General features: G+C 61.3%; 1 protein-coding gene across 3 annotated transcripts; it reads left to right on the top strand.

Moving 5' to 3' along the window:
• Positions 1–411: 411 nt before the first annotated feature.
• On the top strand, positions 412–22,972 carry RAPGEF3 (Rap guanine nucleotide exchange factor 3). Of its 3 annotated transcripts, none has more exons than XR_005984870.1 (28): positions 412–787; positions 1,255–1,467; positions 7,425–7,478; positions 7,563–7,669; positions 8,026–8,147; positions 8,292–8,460; positions 8,966–9,074; positions 9,499–9,559; positions 9,670–9,746; positions 9,951–10,097; positions 10,596–10,708; positions 10,957–11,045; positions 11,350–11,428; positions 11,636–11,786; positions 11,865–11,947; positions 12,772–12,811; positions 15,315–15,396; positions 15,712–15,858; positions 17,676–17,773; positions 18,225–18,350; positions 18,444–18,625; positions 18,885–18,975; positions 19,077–19,127; positions 19,216–19,334; positions 20,049–20,136; positions 20,443–20,507; positions 21,474–21,528; positions 21,621–21,642. XR_005984870.1 is itself a non-coding variant. In XM_041736168.1 (28 exons), exons 1-28 carry the CDS (start codon positions 782–784, stop codon positions 22,738–22,740), a joined length of 2,796 nt encoding a protein of 931 aa, XP_041592102.1. In that variant the 5' UTR covers positions 415–781; the 3' UTR covers positions 22,741–22,972. The 3 variants fall into 3 exon arrangements, 2 of the variants coding, with proteins under 2 accessions (XP_041592102.1, XP_041592103.1); XM_041736168.1 differs by lacking the exon at positions 19,216–19,334 and adding an exon at positions 22,622–22,972 and having other exon boundaries at positions 415–787; positions 21,621–21,692; XM_041736169.1 differs by lacking the exon at positions 19,216–19,334 and adding an exon at positions 22,622–22,972 and having other exon boundaries at positions 417–787; positions 8,990–9,074; positions 21,621–21,692.
• Positions 22,973–24,128: the final 1,156 nt, after the last annotated feature.

The raw sequence follows: 24,128 nt of genomic DNA, 5'->3' as shown, positions 1-24,128 counted from the left end.
CCCTCCCCCCCCCCCCCTCCCCCCACCCCTCCCCCTCCCCCCGGGCTGTTCGGGACCCTGGACCGAAACAGGAGGCAGGACGCCCCCGGCCGGGAAGCGGCCCCAGCCCGGATTTCCCTCCCGGGTGGGGCCGCAATGACTCACCCCCCTCCCCCTTCCCCGGTTTCCTTGTTTGCATTTCTCCTCCCGGCCACGTGGCGGCTGGTGCGGCCGCTCAGCGCGGGGACCCGGACCCCGGACCCCGGCACCCGCACCCCGGACCCCGGCACGCGCCCCGCGCCCCGCGCGGCTCCTGGCCCCGGGCTGCTCCGGCCCCGCCCGCCGCGAGCCGCGACTCCTCCCCCCCCCCCCCCCCCCCGTCGGGCCGGGCGCCGCCTCCCCGCGCTCGCAGCGTCGCGGGAGGGAAGGGGCGGGCAGCGCAGGGGGTGTGACAGCTCCCGCCGGCCCGGTGCCAGCTGCGGCCTCGCTTCGGCGCCCCGTGCCAGCTGGCTCATTCGCCTGGGACAGAGGCGGAGGCTCGGGGCTCCTCGCCGCTGGCTGGGGGGGCTCCCCCCACGCCCCCTGCGCCCCCCCCAGGGAGCCTCCCCCCCCCCGCCCCACCCCGGCTGGCCCGTGGCCCCGCAGGCAGCAGGTCCAGCCAGGAATTAGCCCCGTTCACTTCGCGGGGGGCTCACAGCCCGCACCCCTTCAGGAGCAGTCGGGGTCCCGCTGAGGGTCCCCTCCCCGCCCAGCCCCAGCCTTTTGCAAGAGCCTACAGGGCTGTGCAAGCTGGAGAAGGAATATGAAGGTGGGTAAGGTGGGGTCAGGGTGCGGAGGAGCAGGAGGGGAGGCTGACATGGTGGGTAGGGGGCTGGGTGGGGAGACAGTGCTGGGCAGGGGCGAGGGAGACGGGGAAGATGGGCTGGAGGCGAAGCCGCATTCCTGGGGGCTCCGGGGAGTCCACAGCCTCATGCTGGGAGGTGGCGGGGATCCCTCGGAGGCCAAGGGCAGTGGGTGGGGCAGAAGTCCAAAGAGGCCCGGGAAGAAAGGCCCGATCTCCTGCGGGCCAGCTGGAAGACCCCGAAGCGCGCCAGACCGGCAGGCCCCAGTGAAGGTCTTCCTGTCCCTCCCCCGGCTCCTGGCAGCCTTGCAGCACCTCCGCCTGACCAGTCCAGAGGACTGCGAGGAAGTGGTTCTGCCTGGGGCGGTTGTGCCCCGGGCCGGCAGCCCCAGCCCCAGCCCCATGGCTCTCTGCCTCCCTGCCCTGCGTCACAGGTGGGCTGGCCAGGTGAGAGCCGCTGGCAGGTGGGCCTGGCCGTGGAGGACAGCCCGGCTCTAGGAGCGTCCCGGGTGGGAGGCCTCCCGGACGTGGTGCCGGAGGGGACCCTGCTCAACATGGTGCTGAAGAGGATGCACCGGCCCCGAAGCTGTTCGTACCAGCTGCTGCTCGAGCACCAGCGTCCCAGCCGCATCCAGGGGCTCCGCTGGGTAAGTGCCCATCGTCAGCCCGGGCCGGGCCGGGCGCCAAGGCTGCAGGACGGCCTGGCTGCTGCTGGGGGTGTCGGGGCTGCGGCTGGGCTGGTCGGTGGGTGCAGCAGCCTGGTCGCCGTGTGCGTGGGTGGCTCACACAGCTGCAGGGCGTGTGGCTGTGCACATGTGGTCCTCACATCTTACATCTTCCAGTGCTGGCGAGGGGGGAGGGGGAGGGGATTTGTCATTTACCTGTCACCTCCCTGCGCCGTGAGTTAGGTGCCAGCTTGTCCTCCGTGTGGAGGTGGGAGGCGTGTGTGAAATACTGGGGCCCCGTCAAGGTGGAGGGGGAGGTAAGCTTGGCTGCTGTTCTGGATGTATCGCCGTGGCAACATTCTCCTTTAGGAGAGCGACTGAACTGCACCAGTTCTTCTTGATCTCGGGGTGAGAGGTGGGCATGTGCGTGCTGCTTGGCATCTGGCTCTGGGGGGGGGGGGCGCTCAGGGGAGGATTCTGAGGAGTTTGGAGACCGGAGCTGGGGTCTCCCTTTGCTGGGGAAGAACATCCTGGAGTTGAAAGAAAGAAGGAGAGGGGAGGAGGGGGGCACAGGGGGCACCGGGGAGGGGTGCAGGGTGGTGGACGGGATCCTGGTTGCAGGATCCAGATCCGCAGAGAAGCTCTCTCCGACCACCCAGACTTCCCAGAGTCACCTGAGATTCGGGATGCGTCTATTCTGTGTGCCATGGAGACAGCACTGGGCGCGAGTGTAGGCTGCTGGGAGGGTACTCAGGCAAAGGGGTAGAGGGAAAGCAGGAGCAGGTGACAAAATTGGGAGACCTTGTCACTTAGGTCTCTTATCTGCAAGTTCCTTTGAGGACAATGACCACCGCCTTCTGCCTCTTTCCTCCTGCCTCTTGCCCTACTGCCATTTATATTTATCACAATATGAGGCTGAGTGAGAAGAATGAGGTCTGCCAACGTGATGGTGTGTGGGGGGGGGGCTCCTCAATCAGAATTGAGAGGATAACCGAGGCGTCAGTCCCTAGCTCTCCCCCAAACCCTCCCTCCCTTCCTGCGTCTTCCCAATCAGGGACCTCTTGGGCCGGGGTCCTGCTCAAGATGGGGCTCCAGGGGGAGCGGGACAGCCGGCCCCTTCTGGGTTAAGCCGTCTCCCCACCCCTCCAGGTCACTGGCAGTAGCTACTGCTTGGAGCCTGTGGGCTGGAACCCTCCCTGCCTCCTTCCCTCTCAGGCTATAATTACTTGTGCATTTCCTGTCCCCTTCCCAGCTTGTAGAGGCAAGGTGGGGAGTAGGGGAGAGGGCAGGTGCCAGGACAATGAGGTCACTGGAGGCTCCCCTGGGACCCAAAGTCTGGGACAGGCAGTGGAAGAGGCCGCCAGGCTGTCTCCTGACCCTCCTAACCCCCAGAATTGAAGAGCTGGGGTATGTGGAGAGGCTGGAAGGGTGGTGTGAGAGTGGCTGGGATGTAAAGGGGGTGAAAGTCACAGAAACACAGCCCCTTTCCTGCCAGGTGTGTGGGGTGTAGGTGGGAATGGGAGGTTAAAGGGAACTTAGATTTTTAGGGCTAGGAGCAAGGGCCACACCCTCTCCTGGTGACCACCTCTGGGGAACAGGGCGGATCGCGGGGGATGCTGGTGAGGTGGTTTCAGCCCACCGCAGCTGTGTTTAAGAGGCTCTGGGAAAAAAAAAAAAAATAAGAGGCTCTGGGGACCCGTGAAGTTACACCTCTCACCTGGAGATGATGCCTTTGGCCTAGGAGGGGCTCACATGAGGGAACCGGCGGCTGGCAGGGAGTGTGGACTTGCAGGGTAAAGAAAGGGTGGATGTCCGTAAAGGGGTGGAGGCTAGGAGGACAGTGCCGGGAGTTGTTTAGGCCACGACAGCCTCTTAGAAAACGAGGGGGAAGCCCATCTACCTCCTGAGGCCTGAAGAGAGCACTTGCTGTTGCTACTAGATCAGGACAAGAGAAAATGAAAGCAGGCAGCAGCAGGGCGGCCTGAGGTTATGCAGGGAAAGGATTTACCAACTATGGTGCTGGAATGGGACGGAAGACCGCCTCCTCTGGAAAACATGAGAGGGAGAGGAGATGGTGTCCCATGTCTGGGAGCCGGAGAAGGATCAATTTATCTAGAGGCAGGGGCAGGATCAGGATGCCTCTGGTGGGTCTCACAAGCTCAGAGAAGCCTGGGGTGCTTCCCTTTGAGTGATTGTTTTGGGGGAGGTGGCTCTGTTCCCTAACTCAGAAGCCATGCTTTCGTCCCGCCTGTCCAAGCGATGGTCGCAGCTAATAGTTGTCTAATACTTGGGTCCCAGGCACTATTATAAGGGCTTTACCTCTGTCATAGCAAGTAATTTGACAATAACCCTGTGAGACAGATGCTCCTCATCATCTCATTTCACAGATGAGAAGACAGAGGCACAGAGTGGCTAAGTGACAGTCCAGGGTTACGCATCTGCTAAGAGACAAAGTTCGGTTTCTGTCCCTGGTGCTCTGGCTATGGAGCCCAAGCTCATGGTGTACTTTCTTTGGCTGCAGATTGTAACCCTGACACCCCGAAGCATCACCCCTCCCCATGCGTCTTCCCCCTTCCCCAACACACACAGCCCTGGCCTGAGACCCTTAGCCATGGCCCAAGGGAACTGGTCTGACAGGTCCCCACGAGGCTCTCTGGCTCTGTGCCAGCCCCTCCAGTGTGGCTCTGACACCGAGTGACAGGGAGGGAGGGTGGGGCAGGCTATGGCGCTGGTGCCAGGGAAGCTAACTACCACCTCCTCTTCTACCCTGAGTCCTTCCTGTCCGGGCAGGAGGGGACGCAGTGGGCGAGGGCCTTCACCCCTACCCATACCAGCCACTTCTCTCCAACTGAGAAGCCCTGAGGTGACACTCGGGGTTATCAGATCAGAGACAGGGCCAGCTGGGGTATGGCATTGCTTGCACTGTGTCCAGGTAAGAGGCCCCCATCATAAAATAATGAAGTTCAGGAAAGTTACTTAGTATTTACTAAGCGGTTACCAACAAGCCAAGCATCACTTTGAACGCTCCATGCTATTAACTCATTTGACCCTCATAATTGCCTTATAAGATCGTTCCTATTATCAGGAACTCCACTTTACAGATGAGGAGACTGAAGCACACAGAGGTTAATAAGCAGCCAAGGTCACACACCCGGGTGGTAATGGGGAATGGAGATTTGGATGGCGAGCCCCCCACTGCCGGCCTTGACCTCATCCCCTGAATAGTACCACCACCCCCATCCTAGGATGCTCCCAGTGCAGAGAGGGACCCAGAGGGACCCAGAGGGACTACGATAACAAACCCATGGAATTTTGTTTAACGCGATGTTTTTCAAACTTATTTGCCCGTGGAACGTTCCTGAAGGCAGGATTTATCCGTCTGTAGCACCAAGTGGGGGAAACGTGAGGCCACGGAGGCGCCTGGGAGACGGTAGTGCACAGCAGCTAAGGACCGGTGCTTTGGAATCAGACAGGCGTAGTGGGGATCCTGGGGCCCCCCTTCACCAACTGGGGACAGGTTAGAGAACCTCTGAGCCTCCCTCTCCTAGTGTGAAGGAGGAGCCAGGCGCCTCCCACCGGGTCGGGGTCGTTGCTCCTTACTCAGCAGGATCTTGAATCTCTGAGTAGTTGTGTGACCCCGGGTGAGTTACTCCATCTCTCTGGGCTCCCGCTCTCCTCGGCAAATTGAGAGGGATGCCTTCAGGAACCTTCCTCGGCTCTGATGGGCCCGCGCCCCCTTTCCTCTGACCCACGTGCTTATTCCCTGGGCCAGGGCAGGAAATGGCTTCAACAAGCCTGGGGATCTGGGATCTGGGATCTGGGGTGTGCCCAGTCTGACCTCATGAGCTGGCACCTCTCCTCCTGATGTGCCCTCCAGGGTCAGAATAATACCAGGAAGGGAGCGTATGCTGGAGCCTGGGTCGTGGGCACCAAAGAGAGCCGAGGCAGGGACCGGGGCCACCTGGGCATTTTGACATGAACAACAACAAGTCATTAGCACTGTTTGTTCCAACACAGGGGGCTGGCTGGGTAGCATTCCTGCCCTTCCTCCTTCCCTGGCTCCTCCTCCTCCTCCTCCTCCTCCTCATTTCCTGTTGCTAAGTCTCTAGGGCTCTGTGTCTGGCACCAGGCTGGGCCCCATGACCCGGGCAGGGATACCCTAGGGACACCTAGTGACTTCCGCCCAGCCCGGGGCCAGGCGCCTGTGCGTGCCAGACCTCAGGCCTCTGCCTGGCACACAGTGGGAAGAGGCCAGGGCCAGGACAGGGGGTTCTGGCCCCAGGCCTGCTTGTGCCCCAGCTCCCCAGCCAGGTCCTTTTCAGGGCCCAGCAGGAGAGAGAGCTGGTGAGAAGGGGGCAGGGGGAAGGGAAGGAACCAGGCAGGTGCGGTGGGTGGGGTGAGATCAAGAATGTGAGCACTTCTGCAGTTTACGCACGGCTGTCTGGCCACCCCAAGTACGCGTGACTGAGTTACACAGGCTCTTCACCCCAAGACTTCTGTTTCCTGAGTCAGAGAGGGCAGAGGATCCCTGCTCCTCCGACTTTACATCTGGCCCTATTCTATATAGGATCAGAGGAAATCACGGAGAGAGACGTGCTTGGTGAACTGTAAGGTACTCTCCCTTTGGGAGGGCTCAGGAGGGGACGGCCTCCTGTCCAGAGACGTCCACAAATTCCAGTTTTCAGGTGGCAGAAAAAGAAGGATCGTAAGGCGCTTTCACGGCCAACATCCCAGGACACAGGGGCCCGGGGTCCTGGATGGCTCAGTTGATCCCAAGGGCCTTGTTAACGTGTTTCCTCGTAAATCCCGTCTTCCAGAGCCAGTCCTGGGTGCCGCCGAGTCTTACTCACTCTTGCAGGATTAGGTCTAGCAGCAGCGTCGCAGAGAGGATGGGGGCTCTCCAGCAAGCAGCCCGCCCTCGGCTTCGAAGATGAGTAATAATAGCTGACAAGTACCTACAACTCTATGCTAGGGAGTGCTTTAAACATTCAACACACATTAACTCACAGAACCCTTCCCAAAGCCTCTGTATTGGTATTACGAGTGTTTTATAGATTTAATAGACTAGGAAACTGAGGCACGGAGAGGTTAAACCATATATTGGGGGTCACACTGCTGGTAAATGGAGGAGGAGCAAGGATTTGAGTCCAGGAGTCCCACGGTCTCGTGGCTGGGAACAAACCCTGGCTCGGGATTAGGCTCTGTGACCCTAGGCCAGGAGCACGGGGTCACAAAGTCTTGGGGTGAAGAGCCTGTGTTGCTCAGTCACGCATGCTTGGGGTGGCCAGACAGCCGTGCATAATCTCCAGAAGTGCTCACATTCTCGATCTCACCCCACCCACCGCACCTGCCTGGTTCCTTCCCTTCCCCCTGCCCCCTTCCCCCTGTCATGGACCTTTTTTACTTCCCATTCTCATGCACTCTCTTTTTTTTTAAGGTTTTTATTTATTTATTCATGAGTGACACAGAGAGAGGGGCAGAGACATAGGCAGAGGGAGAAGCAGGCTCCCCACGGGGAGCCCGATGAGGGACTCCATCCCAGGACCCCGGGGATCACGCCCTGAGCCAAAGGCAGATGCTCAACCACTGAGCCGCCAGGTGGCCCAACCGTCCTCATGCTCTTTCAGCGCTCTCCCCTACACAGGTGTGGTTTACCTGGGAGCCTGGGTGCACCTGGGCCCTGAGTAAGCAGCGTGGGAATCTCACCTGTCGAGGTGCAGTGCTTGTGTCCAGGAGGACAGGGGTCTGGTGATAGGGTGATAGGGAAGAGGCGGATGCCTGGCATACAGGGGTGCTCAGGGAGTATCCGTTTATTGGTTGACTGAGTAGCTAAATGCATCTGTTTGGAGCTGGAGACAGGGCTAGGGGTGAGAGAGACGGGGATGGTGGGGTGCTGAGGTCCAGGAGCTGGCACTAACGGGCAGGCCCTCCCCCCCTAGACGCCACTCACCGACAGTGAGGAGTCCCTGGATTTCAGCGAGAGCCTGGAGCAGGTACCAGCTGGGCCGGGGGGAGCCGGGAGGGGACCTCAGGGCCTCGGCCCGGGGCCTAGCCAGCTCTGCTGCTCCCTGTCCTAGGCCTCCACGGAGAGGGTGCTCAGGGCGGGGAAGCAGCTGCATCGACACCTCCTGGCCACCTCTCCGACCCTTATCCGAGACCGGAAATACCACCTTCGGCTCTATCGGTGAGTGCGGGCGTGTTCTCTCCCCTTTGCTCTGTGGTGGGCCTCCGAGCCTACCCCAGCTGCAGGCCTAGAAGGGTACTTCTCTGCCAGAAGGTTTGCCCTCCTGCCCGTTTTTTGTTTTAAAGATTTTATTTATTTATCCATGAGAGACACAGGGAGAGAGAGAGAGAGGCAGAGACACAGGCAGAGGGAGAAGCAGGCTCCCAATGGGGAGCTCAATGCGGGACTCGATCCCAGGTCTCCAGCCTCATGCCCTGGGCCAAAGGCAGGTGCTGAACCGCTGAGCCACCCGGGCGTCCCAAGGCCCTCCTGCCTTTTCATTCTCCCCCTTCTTCCCGTCCCCTTACCTCTCCTAGGCAGTGCTGCTCCGGCCGGGAGCTGGTGGATGGCATCTTGGCCCTGGGCCTCGGGGTCCACTCCCGGAGCCAGGCCGTTGGAATCTGCCAGGTGCTGCTGGATGAAGGTGCCCTTTGCCATGGTGAGCGTGGGCCCGGCGTGGGGGCCCCTGGACCGGGCAGTCCCGGGGAAGGGCGGTGGGGGGCGGCGCGCATCCTGATGGGGGCCTCGCATGCCCGCGGCCTCAGCTGGTCTCCGCCCTCACGCCTGGGCCTCTGCCCTGCAGTGAAACACGACTGGACCTTCCAGGACCGAGATACCCAATTCTACCGATTTCCCGGGCCGGAGCCAGAGCCCGCGGGCGTCCACGAGCTGGAGGAGGAGCTGGTCGAGGCCGTGGCCCTGCTCTCCCAGCGGGGCCCCGACGCCCTGCTCACCGTGGCCCTGCGAAAGCCGTGAGTCGGGTGCCCTGCGCCCCACAACCCCAGGCCTCGCCCGGCTCTCAGACTCCGTAGTCTCCGTAGTCTCAGTTTCATCCCTGAGAGGTTCTCTTATTCCTCACTGTGTGATCTGGGGACCCCCCAGCCCACCTCTGAACCTGTTTCTTCCTTTGTAACCGTTGGTGGCGAGGCCTAGGGCCTACAAGGACCCTGCCCACTCAGGGGCTGCGGTGGCTGAGAGGGGGTAGGCTTTGAGTCTGTGGGCAAGTCTGGGTTCAAATTCCACTTGCATGGGCCACTGGCTGGGTGGCCTCGGGGCTCTCCATGCCAGCTTCCTCTTCTGTCAGAGGAGGATAACGATGCCCACGTCATGGGGGGGTGGTGAGGGTGGGCTGAAATAATGCATGTGAGGCACCTGGGGCGTGGGCGGTGCATGGTGGGCGCTTGGGAGCGATCACCGCTGGGGCCCGAGTGGCCCCAGACCCAAGCATGGTGGGCGACGTGGCTCCCATGCTCGCAGGCCCACGGTGCATTATGCCCGCAGCCCGGGTCAGCGCACGGACGAGGAGCTGGACCTCATCTTTGAGGAGCTGCTGCACATCAAGGCTGTGGCCCATCTCTCCAACTCGGTCAGCCCGCCCGCCTCCACCCTTTCCCTGGGGCCTCCTCTCCCTGGGACCCCCGAGGGCCCCACTGCCGAGCCAGGTGCTACTTCTCTGCCCTTCGACCTGTGGCTTGGAGGTTTCCATCTCTAAAAAACAAAATAAAAAAGAAATTAAAAAAAATTTTAAAAAATATATAAATAAATAAATAAAAAAAAAAAAAGGAAGTTTCCATCTCATTTCCTATTCCTGGCATCCTTGTCCAAAAGTCCTCCTGCCTCTCCTAGCCCATCGGGTCCCCCTGAGGTGTCTCCTGCTGAGTCCCAGGCACCTGACCTAGCCGCATCTCCGCTCCACCCCGGGCACCTGTGCCCTCGGACCTAACTTCCCCCCAACTCAGCCCCTCCTACCCTGGACTCGCAACACTGACCCTCCTCTCCCTGCCTCACAGGTGAAGCGGGAATTAGCGGCAGTTCTGCTCTTTGAACCGCACAGCAAAGCAGGGACCGTGTGTAAGTTGGATGGGGTGGACAGGAAGCCGGCCACCAGCGGCCTGATCGTGGTGGAAGCCACGGAGCGGTGGAGGGTGACCCCAGGCGTGTCTGATCTGTGCTCCTCTCAGTGTTCAGCCAGGGAGACAAGGGCACCTCGTGGTACATCATCTGGAAGGGATCTGTCAACGTGGTGACCCATGGCAAGGTTAGTTCTGTATCTCTCCCCACCCCCTGGGTGGCACCTGCTTCCCCTGTCCAAGCCCTCTCTGGCCGGACCTTGAATGGACCCAAGACTGCCAATCTTCCAGGTCTCCTCCTGCCTAGGGGCCTGTCCCAGTCCCCTGTGGGTCTGCTCTGACAAGGGTGAGGGGGGAGGCCTGGCGGGGCTGTGACTGAGACCTGGCTGCAGGGGTTGGTGACCACCCTGCATGAGGGAGATGACTTTGGGCAGCTGGCTCTGGTGAACGACGCGCCCCGGGCGGCCACCATCATCCTGCGAGAAGACAACTGTCATTTCCTCCGCGTGGACAAGCAGGACTTCAACCGTATCATCAAGGTGCCGTTGCTGAGGATGGGGAAGGCAGGGGACACGGCAGGGACGCCTCTTTGGAGAAGCGGGTGGGGGTAAGGGGCAGGGATGAGAGAGGGCCTATAGGGAGCAGGGAAGGTAGGGGCCAGAGAAGCTTAGAGGTGGTGCTGGAACACGGGCATGTGAGGACCGTCAGTGAAACCTGAGAGCTCCAGCTCGGTGTGGGAGACCGTGGGGTGGCGGTTACAGAGGGGTGGGGGACCACGCGTAATGGAGAGTGGGAGCCACAGAAGGAGGTCCCGGAGGGATGGGTGGAGGAGAGAGCTCAGCCTGCATGATGGGCAGGGCGGGGAGTGGGGCAGATCCAAGGTCATGGCCATTGAACCCGTGGGAAAGGGGCCGAATGTCCTTGCCGGAGCCTTGTAGGGCTCAGGGTCTGGGATGGGGTTGGGGGAATATGCCCAAGGATGGGGGCGGGGTGGGGGGAAGGTGTGGACTGATACCTAGGTGTGGCCTGTTCTCCAGGATGTGGAAGCCAAGACCATGAGGCTAGAAGAACATGGCAAAGTGGTGTTGGTACTGGAGAGAGCCTCTCAGGGCGCCGGCCCTTCTCGCCCCCCGACCCCAGGCAGGAACCGGTAACACACCTGCCCCGCTCCTTCTGCACACCTTCTCTCTCACCCACCTTCTGTCCTTCTGTCTCCCAGTCTTTACTCCCTTCCCCCATGTCTTACCCCTGGTGGGGGGAAGGGGCCAGCTTTCCCTCCAACCCCAGGGTGGGACAGAGCTGGCAAATAGGGAAGGGTGATGGGATTCCTGATGTCTGTTCAGATGTGGGCAGTGGGGAGCGGTGGCGCACGTGCTATGGATTGGCCATCTCTGCTAGGTATACGGTGATGTCTGGCACCCCAGAGAAGATCCTAGAACTGCTGTTGGAGGCCATGCGACCTGATTCCAGTGCTCATGACCCAACAGGTAGGGGCCAGAGATACCCTGCCTGCTGTGTGACTCATTGGATGGGCAGTGTAGACTGGGCGAGGGCCAGACACCCTGAATGTGACATCACTGGGTGCCGGGCTGGTCCATTTGGCCAGTCGGCAGGATGTCCTCATTCCTGTGCTCTTGGCTGGGGTGGGGAGTGCTGTCATAGGGCCCGGGCATTGCTGGTACGTGGCCCATTATGAGGTGGGGAGAAGGGGCACCCCAGCTCTGCGTATGTCTGTGCTCGGTAGACGTGCCCTCTGACGCTCCCTCCTGTTCCCCTGTCCCTGCCCTCCAGAGACATTCCTCAGTGACTTCCTCCTGACCTACAGCGTCTTCATGCCCAGTGCCCAGCTCTGTGCTGCCCTCCTGCACCAATATCCTTCCGGCCCCAAGGTGACGAGGTTGTTGTTTGGAACAGGGAGAAGGGATCACCTGCAGCACGGCTGTGCTGAACCCTCCGAAGTACCAGCCTCATGCCCAGGCCAGCCTGTCCGTGGGTCCTGGGCGTCCTTGCCCCTCCTTTGCCTGAGGTGTGGTGGGTAGCCCGGTTGGATGTTGTGGTTCCCTTGACTGGTGCCCACCTTCCACGCGGAGCCCTCGGGAGGCAGTGAGCAGGAGCACAGCACCTACATTTGCAACAAAAGGCAGCAGATCCTGCGGCTGGTCAGCCAGTGGGTGGCCCTATATGGCCCCATGCTCTACACTGACCCCGTGGCCACCGGCTTTCTCCAGGTACCTGGGGGCGAGGCAGGGCTGGACGGGGCTGTAGGCACAGCTACATCCGTGTCAATGAATCTCCGCTCCTCCCAGAAACTCTCAGACCTGGTGAGCAGAGACGCCCGGCTTTGCATCCTGCTGCGGGAGCAGTGGCCAGAGAGGCGGCGACACCACAGGTGATGCTTTTTGGCTCTGAGTTCACTTTGCACATGCACGGCGGGGACCCAGCACCAACTCTTGAGCACCCACACAAACCCGAGGCTTGAAATCCAGGCCGCGCCACCCGTGGCCGCGCTGCTCTGGGCACATCCCCCCTCGCCGGGCTTTGGGGTCCCGTCTGTCACACTGGGAGAGCACCTGTCTCCCAAGGATGGAATCCTACAGCGCCTTAAGGGCCCGGAGCAGGGCCCTGCGGGCGGTGTGTGCCACGCGAGAGTGTCGGCTGTGGTTGCCCATTTGTCCGGCCCTGCTCATTCTCAGCAGCCGTCCTCAGTCCTCACCGGTCCCCTGGGCCTCACCCTCACGCCGGGTCACGCGTCCTCCTGCACCACGCAGGCGGGTACTCTCCCGAGCGCACCTGCTCTTCCCACTTCTCCATTCTGCTCCTACTCACCCGAGCCGCATCCTGCCGGCCCGCCTCGAGCCTCTCCTGGCCTTCCCAGCCATCCCCATGGGGCCAAGTGAGGTTCACGGAGAGCTCCCCTCCAGTGGCACCTGCCCAGGCTGACACCGGGGCACATGCCTTCGGGGAACGCCCTCGCCTTCCGCTGCGGGCCTGGGAGGATCACAGGATGCACAGGCTGGGTTCCAAGCGTAGCCTTGCGCCTCTCGGCCAGTGCTTGCCGCGTCTGCACAACTGGGCGTCTGCACAACTGGGCGGCTGCTGAGGGCAGATGGAATCCAGAGCCAGCGCCTGGCTCTGCCCCCGCCCCGTCCTGCCCTGCCTGCAGGGGTCCCTCGGGTCCCTCGTATCTCATTGCCCTTCTCGCTTGCTCCCCAGGTTGGAAAACGGCTGTGGGAATGCGTCTCCTCAGATGAAGGTGTCTGCACGGACCAGCTCCTCCCTCTTGTGTCTGGCCCCAGCTTCTTTCCTCTGTCCCTCCTTTGGCCTCCACCCCCGGGGCTCAGCCTGGGAAGGATCCCCACGCACAGACACACCCCGGGGGCTGGGATAGGAGTTCACAGAACAGGAACTGTGCGTGGCTCGGGCCAGGCCTCGTGGGGAGACACAGAGGGCGAGGGTCGCGCCTCCACCCCTGCCTCACCCCCAGGCCTTCTGTTGCATTGGGGAGGTCAACCATGTTCACAGAGCCAGGTAGCAGTTGGGGGGTGCAGTGAGGGATGATGCCTGAAGGCAGCCTCCGAGGCCCAGGGGTTCCTGGTGGCCAGCATTCTGGGAGCCAGAGATTTCTAGCAGAATGCTGGGAGAAAGGACTGGAAAGGTAGGATGGGGCTGGTTTCCAGGCCCTGCCCCTCGCTGCTGGAGACTCTCACAGGCTCCTTCTCTGGATTATCAGCCGAAAAGCTGGTTTCCACCTCAGGGCCTGGAACTTTCTTTCTCTGGCTCTTTGTGCCCCCCCCCCTTGTCTTTCTGACCTAGCCAATATGTTGGGTTCTCAGAGAGGCCCCTGCCCCCATCTCCCTATCCCTAGCCCCTCCCCAGCCCCCCCACCCCTGCCAAGGGGTCTTCTATGATTCTCTTCAAAGCATTGGCACCAGGTGGAGTTGTTTTCTTTGTCGCTTGCTTATTGCCTGTCCGTGCCTGTCACATGCCACTGGAATCCTGGCTTCAGGAGTGAGGGGTCTGGACCTCTGTTTCCCCAGGGCTCCCACGCTGCCTGGCTTGTGGCTGATGCTCGGGGATGAGTGTGGAATCACCGTCATGTGTGTGCCGGGCTCGGTGCTGGGTGCCGATGGTGCAGCCGTGGGGGGAGCCACCCCTGGCCTCGTGGGGCTCACAGTCAAGCGAGGGCCAGAGCTGCCGCACAGTGTCATGATGTATAATGGCAAAGGCGGGGGTCTCTGAAAACAGAGAAGGGAAGGGCTGACGCAGGCTCAGGATCAGGGACAGTGACCACAGGGGCTGAGAGCTACAAGGCGTAGTCAGGTTCAAGGGGGTGGAGAGTCCACCCAGTAGGGACCCCACAGGTGGGAGTGTGGGACGGAGCCACCAGAGGGAGGCACGCGGGGGCCATGGCATGTAGGGCCCTGTGGGCCATGGTCAGGGGTTTGGTCCTTGTCTTCTGAATGATGAGAGCCAAGGAGCCAAGGTCCAGTGGGTGCTCTGAGTAGGGAGCCCGATGGGGGTCTTGAAGCTGCACAAGGAAGGTGACCCCGTCATGCAGGTTGGGAGGGGAGCGGGGGCACACGAGGGCTAATGGCTAACAGTGGAGAATGGTTGGGGAGATGGAACTGGGGTTTGGCCTGGGCCGGGAGGAGGGGCTCACAGGAACCCCCAGAACAAGATGATAAGCTTTGGGGAAGCCGGGTGGGGGCAGTCGGGGTGGGGGGCAAGGAGACGCAGGAACCCATGCCCGGGAGAATGGCTGGCAGCAGGGTGAGGTTGGTCGGAGGGAGGCGTTGAGTTTGGGGAGATGGAGCCCAGGGAGGGAAGCATCCAGGGGGTGCTTGAGGGCAGGGCTTGGGAGAGAGGGCGACGCTGGTGGTCTGTCCCTGTGCGGGGAGCCCGAGGAGGGCTCTGAGACTTGGAAGTGTCGACACGGAGCATCCGGAGGGTCTGCTGCATTCAGAGCTGGGAGGGGGAAGACTCCGGACGGGAGTTGGAAGGACACGAGGAAGGCCTGCGGGGCTGGACAGGACAGCCGGGTGTCGCTGGATCGCAGCACAGCCCGAGGGATTCCAGCCGCAGGTTTCCAGGATTCCAGCTCTGCTACGTAGCAGCTCTGTGGCCTTGGGCGTGTTACTAACCTCTCTGAGCCTCGCTTCTCTCATCTATGAAATGGGAAGAAGAAGAATATTTTGGTCAAAAAGCTATTGTGAATATTTATTTTCTTTTAAAAGATTTTATTTATTTATTCATGAGAGACACGCAGAGAGGCAGAGACACAGGCAGAGGGAGAAGCAGGCTCCATGTGGGGAGCCCGATGCGGGACTCGATCCCGGGACCCTGGGATCACGCCCTGGGCCGAAGGGAGGCGCTCAACCGCTGAGCCACCTGGGCATCCCTATTGTGAATATTTAGGTCCTTAGAATTAGCCTGTAGCTTAGCCTGGCACGCAGCAAATGGACAACTAGCCGGTGGTAGCCAGGGGAGGAAAAGGAAGAGAAACCCAGGGCCGAGAGCTGAGGTGCGCCCATATTAGGGCAGCTCCGGGCCTGTTTGGCAAAGGGGTGGCCCACGCACACAGGGGCGCTGACCTGCCTTTCCTCGGGGAGCCTTGGTGCCTGACGCCTCACCCGGCCCAGGTCCACGCAGCCGGTGGTGGGTATGCCGTGTGGCCCCATGCTCCCGGGGACAGAGTCCTCTGCCCGGCTCTGCGCGCTCCTCGGTGTCCTCTGGGCCTTACTTTCTTCTCCTCTCAGGCCAGGAACATGCCTGTTTGGCTCCCCGGCCAGGACCAGCCCCTCCTCTGCAGCAACCGTGCCATTCGAGTCGGGGACAAAGGTTGGTGGTCCCCGCCAGCCAGGCGTAGCCTGCGGCCTGCTGTCGTCACCCTGACCTTAGTAGGCCTGGCCGAGGGGGGCACGCCGTTCTCCTGGGGGTCTCTGTTCCAGGCTGCCAGATAGGGTGTGCCCCCCGGGGCCTCCCTCCCCGCAGCTCAGGACCCCCCTCCCCAGGGGATCCACAGGCCTCCCCCCTCTGCCACGCACCATCCTGCCTCTTTGGGCTCCTCCCGCTGCCACACTTGCTGCGCGCTCACTTCTGGGTGCGGGGGTCAAGAAGCCCCTTCCTGCAGCCCAGCCCGGTCTTCCTCCCCAGTCCCCTATGACATTTGCCGGCCGGACCACTCGGTGCTCACCCTGAAGCTGCCCGTGACGGCCTCGGTGAGAGAGGTGATGGCAGCGTTGGCCCAGGAGGATGGCTGGACCAAGGGGCAGGTGCTGGTGAAGGTCAACTCTGCAGGTGGTGAGTTGGGTCTCTGGGTGGGGGTGGCCTTGAGGGAGGCGCCCTCAGATCCCTGCCCAGATTCCGCCCAGCCCCCCGAATTGAGATCATTATTTTGACCGTCTTCATCAGTGTTAACGATGGTTGGCATTTGAGAGCAGCTTATGTCTCTCCAAAGTGCTTTGCGTGTGGTGCCCCAGAGCCCTGCTGGAGCCCCGCCCTCTAGCCCCCGTCTGTGTGTCCGTGGGCAGGAAACTTCATCTCTTCTGCTCTTTTCAGCATCTGTAAAATGGGGTGATAGGCCCCCTGCACAGAGGAAGCGTGAGGATTGAGTGAGCTTATCTATTCTAGGGTTGGGAACGGCGCTGGCGCGACGCTTCCTACAGAGGTTTTGGGGTTATCATGCTCATACATTCGTTGTACCCTAGTACCAGCCTTAGGAGACAGGTGCTTTCACCCTATTTTCAGACAAGGAACCTGAAGCTCAGGGGGATGAGGCAATTTTCCCAAGTTCTCACAGCAGGTGAGAGCGTCCGGCTCTGGAACCGAGGTGGCCTGCCTTCGTTTTGTCAGTCAGCAAACATATTTGAGAGTCAGCTGCGGGCCAGCAGTGGGTTAGGGGCTGGAGGCGCCACGGCAGGTAAGAGAGAAGAGGTTAAGAGCATCAACGGCACCCCCAGACCTGGGCTGGGATCCCAGGGGCCCCTGCTGACAGGCTGTGTGATCCGGATCCGAGCAGGACACTCACCCTCTCTGAGCCTCCGAGTCCTCGTGTGTCACATGAGCGCTACAGCTGTGCCCATCACACAGGACTGCTGGGGCCAGCAGAGGAGAGCAGGTGCAGATAAAACCCTTAGCACGGGGCGCAGGACGTGCAGCCTGAGAGTTCCCGAGACCTGCTTTCAGGGGACCTGGGCCATCGGAGGCCGCTGTTGGTTCTCCGCTAGGAGGACTGGAACTCGGGGCAGCCAGGGAATAAGGGCCGGGAGAGGAGGCCAGAAAAGCAAGCTCTTCTGCCCCTTGGGGAAGTGGGGAGACGGGAGGAGGTCGGGGTACCTGTGCTCTGGTCTGGGGAGCACCGCCCTCTGGTGGCCGCCCGGACACTTCCCGCTGCCCAAGGCCCCAAGAGCCTACTACGCGGCTGGAACTCTTGAGATCACCGCCCGGGGTGACAGATATTTTTACTACAAACCCCCTGCTATGTGTGTATTTGCTTAAAAGTCATATACATATATTCCCACACTCGCATTATATAATCACAGAGCAACCCACAAAGTAGAAATGCGGGACAGATGACAAAAATAAAGTAGAAGAGCTGTTACTGTTTGGACCCGTGACGGTCTTGCGTATCTTACTTTGGAGGCTACTGGTCTAAGACTGGGGGTTCAAACGTGCCTAGAAACACTGGCTCGGTCAGTAGACGCTGCTGCGGGTCAACACCAAGCCCTGGTGAGGCACTTCCCAGTGTTCCAAGGGCCGTTAGATGCATCGGGTACTTGTCACCACGACGTACATAAGTCAACCTGTTAGACTCGTGAGTAGTCAGGGTGGGTCTTGCTGTCTCCACTCGACAAAGGAGGAAGCTCCGGAGTTTGCCCGGGTTCTGCTTGTCTCGCTAACAATCCTTTCTCGTCTTCCTCGGATGTGCAGGCGTGGGCACCTGTGCGTTTAGAGCACCTGCCCAGAGCTCCAACCGGGCTTCTGGGAGAAGCGACCTCTCAGCCTCCCACATGGGGCTTCCACCCTGCCTTTGGTGGCTCCCTGGCCTCCGTCTCTGCCAACCAACCCCCGCCCCCCACCACCAGCCCAGCCTGGTCCAGCCTTTGCTGTCTTTGCAGATGCCATTGGCCTGCAGCCGGATGCCCGCGGTGTGGCCACATCCCTGGGGCTCAACGAGCGGCTCTTTGTTGTCAACCCACAGGAAGTGCATGAGCTGGTAGGAACAGGCAGGGGGCCAGGGAAGAGCTGTCTGGGAGGGGGTGCGGCAGAGGTGCGTGCAGGGGAGGGTCACACAAGGAGGAAAGAGAAGGGCCTGGCGCTGACTGCTGCTGGGTCTTAAGGAGGAAGTGGAAGGAGAGGGCCTCGGCTGATGGAAGGTTCCAGCTGCCGGGGAAGGGAGAGAGCTGGTTGAGAGCTCTCAAGGGAAAAGAAGACCTCTCCTCATTGAGGGTTCCCCAGGAGGCAGGAGCCCTACAAGGAGGGGGCCTCAGCATTGGGGAGCTGGCAGGAGGGTAGATGCCTTCTTGGGAAGCCCTCCTCCCGGTAGACCCTTTCCTCCCCGACATCCCTGTGACCATGGGGGTGGAGTCCAGCCCCAAACTCTCTCCTCCTACCCTGAGCCTGCCCCCTGGATTCCTCAGGTACCCCTCCTGGGCTCTCTTCTACAGACCCCGCACCCCGAGCAGCTGGGACCCACTGTGGGCTCTGCTGAGGGCCTGGACCTGGTGAGCGCCAAGGACCTGGCGGGTCAGCTGACGGACCACGACTGGAACCTCTTCAACAGTATCCACCAGGTGTGGGGAGCGGAGCTGAAGGGGGGGTGGGGCGCAGATGGTGGGGGGCGCCCGGCCTGGAGTGGGCTGATCTCTCCTGCTGTCCCCTACCAGGTGGAGCTGATCCACTATGTGCTGGGCCCGCAGCATCTGCGGGACGTCACCACCGCCAACCTGGAGCGTTTCATGCGCCGCTTCAACGAGCTACAGTACTGGGTGGCCACAGAGCTGTGTCTCTGCCCTGTGCCGGGCCTGCGGGCCCAGCTGCTCAGGAAGTTCATCAAGCTGGCTGCCCAGTGAGTGCCTGTGGGGTGGCTGGGTGTGTGGCGGGGTCCCGGCCCCCCCACCCCGTCGCTGGTCCAGATGTTGCCAAGTCCGCCATCCCCTTGCTTCCCTGGGTCTCCCAGAGTCCCTGCCTCCCTACCCACCTAGCCCCGGCCCCACAGAGGCCGTGCGGGCCAGGCCTGATCCCGGGCCCCAGGCTGCCTGTTGTCTGTGTGGAACTCTGCGGGCCTGGCCGTGTCCCCTGACGACCTCTGGGTCTTCCACTCACAGCCTCAAGGAGCAGAAGAATCTCAATTCCTTCTTCGCTGTCATGTTTGGCCTCAGCAACTCGGCCATCAGCCGCCTGGCCCACACCTGGGAGGTAGGTGTGAGGCGGAGGGCCCGTGCCCATCCTGGGGGGCTGCTGAGGCGTGGGGCTCCCACCCCAGAGTGGTGATGGCTCCATCTGCCCCTCCTCCACAGCGGCTGCCCCACAAAGTCCGGAAGCTGTACTCGGCCCTGGAGAGGCTGCTGGTGAGTGCTGGGCCTTGGCTCCTCCTTCCAGAAATCCCTGGCTCTGGGCTTCCCAGCAGCCCCTCTACCTGTCTTTGACCACTTCCAGGGTTTCCAGCCCTGGGCCAGAGCCAGGTTGCCTCTGGGCTGTGAGTCTGGGGAACTGGCTGAGGAATGGAGTGTTAGCAGTATGATGGGGTGCACAGTGTATTCTATCTCTCAGTGTGGGTAAGTATGGCGGGGCCGGGGGGGCCTTGGCTGTGGCAGCAGGTCCTGTATGAAGACCAGGACAGGGCGCAGGTGGTGTCTGGCCTTGGGCTCCGAAGCGCGGGGGGAACGTCAGGGGAACGCTGGTCCCCGGCTGACCTGCCTCAGCGCCCCGGAAGCAAGTGCTGGCACCGGGCCCCACGGTGGGCCAGGGCCTGTCAGTGCTGATGAGGCTAGACGAGGCCAGAAGATGAGGGAAGAGCTAAGGAGCTGCCTGCCCCTCCCACACCCCTGCCAGGATCCGCCAGGGGGTTAAGAGGTTTTGAGGGTGCTCAGGAGAGAACTGGCACAAAGGGGCTTTTATCAGCCCGGCTCTGAGCTCTTGAGAAAAAAATTCACCTTGTGGACTCAAGAGGTTCAGAGGAATTTCCCCACTAGAGAGGGACAGGGACAGAGATGGGAGAGAGGGAGAGGGAGAGAGAGTTTTCCATGAAACCCCAGGGCCCCTGGGATAAATGGCCCTGACGAGTGCTGGGGGGGGTAGCAGGAGGCCAGGAAGCCGCATGCGCAGACTGCTGGTTGCCCTTTGCCTTGGGTCCCCTCCGGTCTGCTGGGTGACACCTGGGCCCAGAGGAGGCAGAGCTCCGAGGGGACTGTGTCTGGTTGTGTCGTGGTCCGCGGTGGGTCATGCCGAGCGGGGCCGTCCCTCCCTCACTGTGGCTTCTTCCCTCCCAGGACCCTTCGTGGAACCACCGAGTCTATCGACTGGCCCTCACCAAGCTCTCCCCTCCCATCATCCCCTTCATGCCTCTTCTTCTCAAAGGTGAGTGGACCAGGGCTCACCTCGCCACCTCCACCCACCCATTCCTGCGCCTGTCTGGATGTCCTCCTGACCCTTGGGGGTGCTGGAGGGTTCACAGGCTAGAAGCAGGTGTTGTGACAAGTGCTGGTGACATCAGATGGCCTCTGACATGAGGCCCAAGAGACACAGGGAAATTGCTCTGGGAGGTCAGAAGGGAGCCAGAGGAGGAGGAGGGCAGTGTGGGGCAGGGACAGGCCCAAGGCTGTCCTGGGCTGCGGGAAGGGGAAGGAGTTCGGGGACCTCTAAGCAAAACCCATCTCTCCGCAGACATGACCTTCATCCATGAGGGGAACCACACACTGGTGGAGAATCTCATCAACTTTGAGAAGATGGTGAGTTCAGGGAGAGTGGTGCTTGCCCCCTCCGCCTGCCCCAGCGTGGGTTAGGGGATAGGACTGTGGCCTTGGAAGGGGGTCGGGGGGCGGGAGATGATCTAGAGTTGTTATTAATAACACAAACCTGAATACTCCTTTTATTTATTTATTTATTTATTTATTCATTTATTTATTTATATTTATAGTTATATAATTATTCTTATTTCTTTCTCTAGGGTTGCTTTTTTTGAAAATTTTTTGTTGTTGTTGTTGGAGCTCAATTTGCCAACATGTAGCATAACACCCAGTGCTTATCCTGCCAAGTGCCCCCCTCAGTGCCCATCACCCAGTCACCCCCACCCCCGCCCACCTCCCTTTCCACCACCCCTAGTTCGTTTCCCAGAGTTAGGAGTCTCTCATGTTCTATCTCCCTCTCTGATATTTTCACTCATTTTCTCTCCTTTCCCTTTGTTCCCTTTCACTATTTTATTTTTATTTTTATTTTTATTTTTTTTTCCTTTCACTATTTTTTATATTCCCCAAATGAATGAGACCATATAACGTTTGTCCTTCTCTGATTGACTTATTTCACTCAGCATAATACCCTCCAGGTCCATCCACGTGGAAGCAAATGGTGGGTATTTGTCATCTCTAATGGCTGAGGAATATTCCATTGTATACACAGACCACATCTTCTTTATCCTGAATACTCCTTTTAAAAAATAGCCCCTGCCTCGCTCCCCTGCATACTGGGGAAGACGGCCTTAATTAGCTCACCTGCTCTAAGCCCTTCTTGGTCTCTGGGTTTTCTCCCAGGGGTCCCTACCGGGACTTTGGGTGTGCTGGGGGCACACAGACGTGGTCCCATCCCATCTAGTCCCTAGGAGCACTCCCACTCAAAGGGGCTTGGTTCCCAGCTGCCCCACGGGCCATGCCAGGGTCCTGCCCCTCGGGCCTGGTCTTATGTCCTTACTTTACCCACAGAGAATGATGGCCAGAGCCGTGCGGATGCTGCACCACTGCCGAAGCCACAGCAACGGTGAGAGGACTGGTACCCCCTACCCCACCACGTCCCCTTCCAGCCTCCGGCTTGGCCCTGTGTCCCTGACTCCCGCCTCTCACCCCACCCAGTGCCCCTCTCACCACTCAGAAGCCGCGTATCCCACCTCCACGAGGACAGCCAGGCGGCGAGGACATCCACGTGTAAGTGGGGCAGGGCCAGGGGCTGACAGGTCAGCCGGGGCTGGCATTTACAGGCACTTGGTCTGTGATGCTGTGAGCCCTTCCCGCCGCCTCTCCGGGGTCGGTGGAGAGTCATCCCCCCGGTTAAAGATGCACAAACAGGCCCGAGTCCTGGGAGGCTGGGGTACAGTGAGAGAGCCGGGGACCCCGGCACTCTTACTCTAGGCCTGATTTTTTTAATTGGCCTTCCGTTGCACGAAGAGGGATTAATCATAGTCCACGGTTCGTACACCACTGTCATCATGGACCCTTTATTTTACGTACGTGATAGTACAGTGGCAGGCAGCGGCCCATTGGCAATCGCCTCCTCTCCCTACGTAGCGTTCCCTCCTCCTGCGCCACTGCAACGTGGTAGATATGTAGATACATTTATATGGGCGCCTCTACATACACGTATGTACAGGCTTTCAAATGTTCATCTATAAATATTATGAGAACCAAATATATTTTTTTAAGATTTTATTTATTTATTCATGAGAGACAGAGAGAGAGAGAGAGAGAGGCAGAGACACAGGCAGAGGGAGAAGCAGGCCCCACGCAGGGAGGCGGACGCCAGACTCGATCCCGGGTCTCCAGGATCATGCCCTGCATGGAAGGCAGGCGCCCAGCTGCTGAGCCACCCAGGGGTCCCAAGAACCAAATATTCTTTAGTTCTAGTTGTTTCTGAATTCAGGACAAGGGGCATCACGCTGTGTGTCACCTCGGGGACCTGTTGTTTTCAGGCTCTGAGCTCCTAACCACACTTCCCCCCCAGGTTGGAGGGGTGGGCAGTCTTCAAGACCGGCTGTGGGGAGTGGTGGGGTGGGGGGGCAGCCTGGGCCATCTGCTCCTTGGGGGGAGGCGGGGCCCTCCGCGGCCCGGGTCACCCTGACCACGCCCCCCACCTGCAGGCTCCGAGCAGTCCCTGAGCACCCGGAGCGCAGCCAGCACCTGGGCCTACGTCCAGCAGCTGAAGGTCATCGACAACCAGCGGGAGCTGTCCCGCCTGTCCCGGGAGCTGGAGCCCTGAGCGGGGCCAGGACAGCCAGGGCTGGGGCGGCCGCGAGCTGGGCGGGCTCTCCGCGGGCGGCTGGAGGGGCCGTGCCCTGCGAGGACCGACGACCGGCGGCCAGGAGGACCTCGGAGTGGACGGCGGGGACCCAGGGCCGAGGATGGGGGACAGGCAGCCCCGGAGGGGCGGAGCGCGGAGCAGGCGCTGGGACTCTGTTCAATAGAGAGCTCTGCGCACCAGGCTCTTCCCAGATCGTGTGCCTCGAGGCTTTGTGGGCAGGCCCGGAGGGCGGGGCATGGCCCTGGGGTGCGCAGCGGGGGTGGGGGGCAGGGGGGCAGCAGGGGGGATGGGGGCGGGGCAGTGGGGAGCGGCAGGGATGGGAGGGGGGAGCCTGGGGGGAGCGGCAGGGGTGGAGGGAGGCCGGGGTGGTGGGGAGCTGCAAGGGTGGGCAGGGGGTGGGGTCTGAGGGGAGCTGCAGGGGTGGAGGGGGTGGAGGGGGCCAGGGGTGGTGGGGAGCTGCATGGGTGGGCGGGGGGGGGGGGGGAAGGGCCTGGGGGAGCAGCAGGGGTGGACTGGGGTGGGGGTCCGGGGGCCTGGGGAGCGGTCCTGCTCTTTTCATCCCAGGGCCCTGGAGCCGGAGATAAACAGGCGGGTAGGCGGGTGTGGCCGGGGCTGTGTGTAGGGGAGTGGTGATCCCCAGGGGCCTTGCAGCTTCCAGAAATTACCAGGCGATCTGAGGCGGGCCCTGCTGGGCTGGGTCAGCAAGGCCAGGCCCTCCCAACCCCAAGAGCCCGGGTGGACCCAGATGGGCTGGTGAGCCGTCCCGGTGCTTCGGGGTCCCCCGGACTGCCTGCCGTCCACCCCTGACCCCGGCCTCGGCGGCTGCTGGGCCTGGAGCCCCTGCGAGTGCCCCCGCTGTGGTCTGAGACCCCGGTACAGTCGGGCTGCAACTGGCTTCTTGGCCCGCCCCTCCTGGCTGCACGTGCTGTCCTTCCGTCTGTCCCTCCATCTGCAGCACGGCTCGGCCTGCTGGGTGGTCCTCGCGGAAGTGGCCAGTGATAGAAGGGCCGAGGCCTAGCAGGCTCCGGGTCCCAGCCAGCTCTGCAGCATTCAGGCCTTGCCCCTGCCCTCGGCACTGCCTCCCACCCAGGGGGCTCCTGTGGGGAAGCCTCAGGTGGGGCCTCCCACCTCTCTGCCTCCTGTGACCCTGAACCCAGCAGGGGTGCTGGGCCTCTCTGCCTGCGGGGGACCCCAGGGTAGGCAGGGCTGTCGGGCATCTGGGGGAAGTGGGCCCATACCTGGGGGCTGGCAGGCAGCAGGTGTGGCCCCATATTGCTCAAGTCCCCCTCCCCTCCCCTCCCCGCTGCACTGCCAGACCTCTGACCCCCGAGGTCGGGACACACATG

The sequence above is a fragment of the Vulpes lagopus genome, chromosome 21 (genome assembly GCF_018345385.1).
Source record: "Vulpes lagopus strain Blue_001 chromosome 21, ASM1834538v1, whole genome shotgun sequence".
Taxonomy (NCBI): domain Eukaryota; kingdom Metazoa; phylum Chordata; class Mammalia; order Carnivora; family Canidae; genus Vulpes; species Vulpes lagopus.
This window is presented reverse-complemented; position numbering and strand designations above follow the sequence as displayed.

Bases quoted from the DNA above. Each gene is read 5' to 3' on its own strand.
- RAPGEF3 (XM_041736168.1), top strand. The intron at 9,560-9,669 runs GTAAGTTGGATG...TGCTCCTCTCAG, and splicing joins CAGCAAAGCAGGGACCGTGT to TGTTCAGCCAGGGAGACAAG. The intron at 21,693-22,621 runs GTAAGTGGGGCA...CCCCACCTGCAG, and splicing joins GGCGGCGAGGACATCCACGT to GCTCCGAGCAGTCCCTGAGC.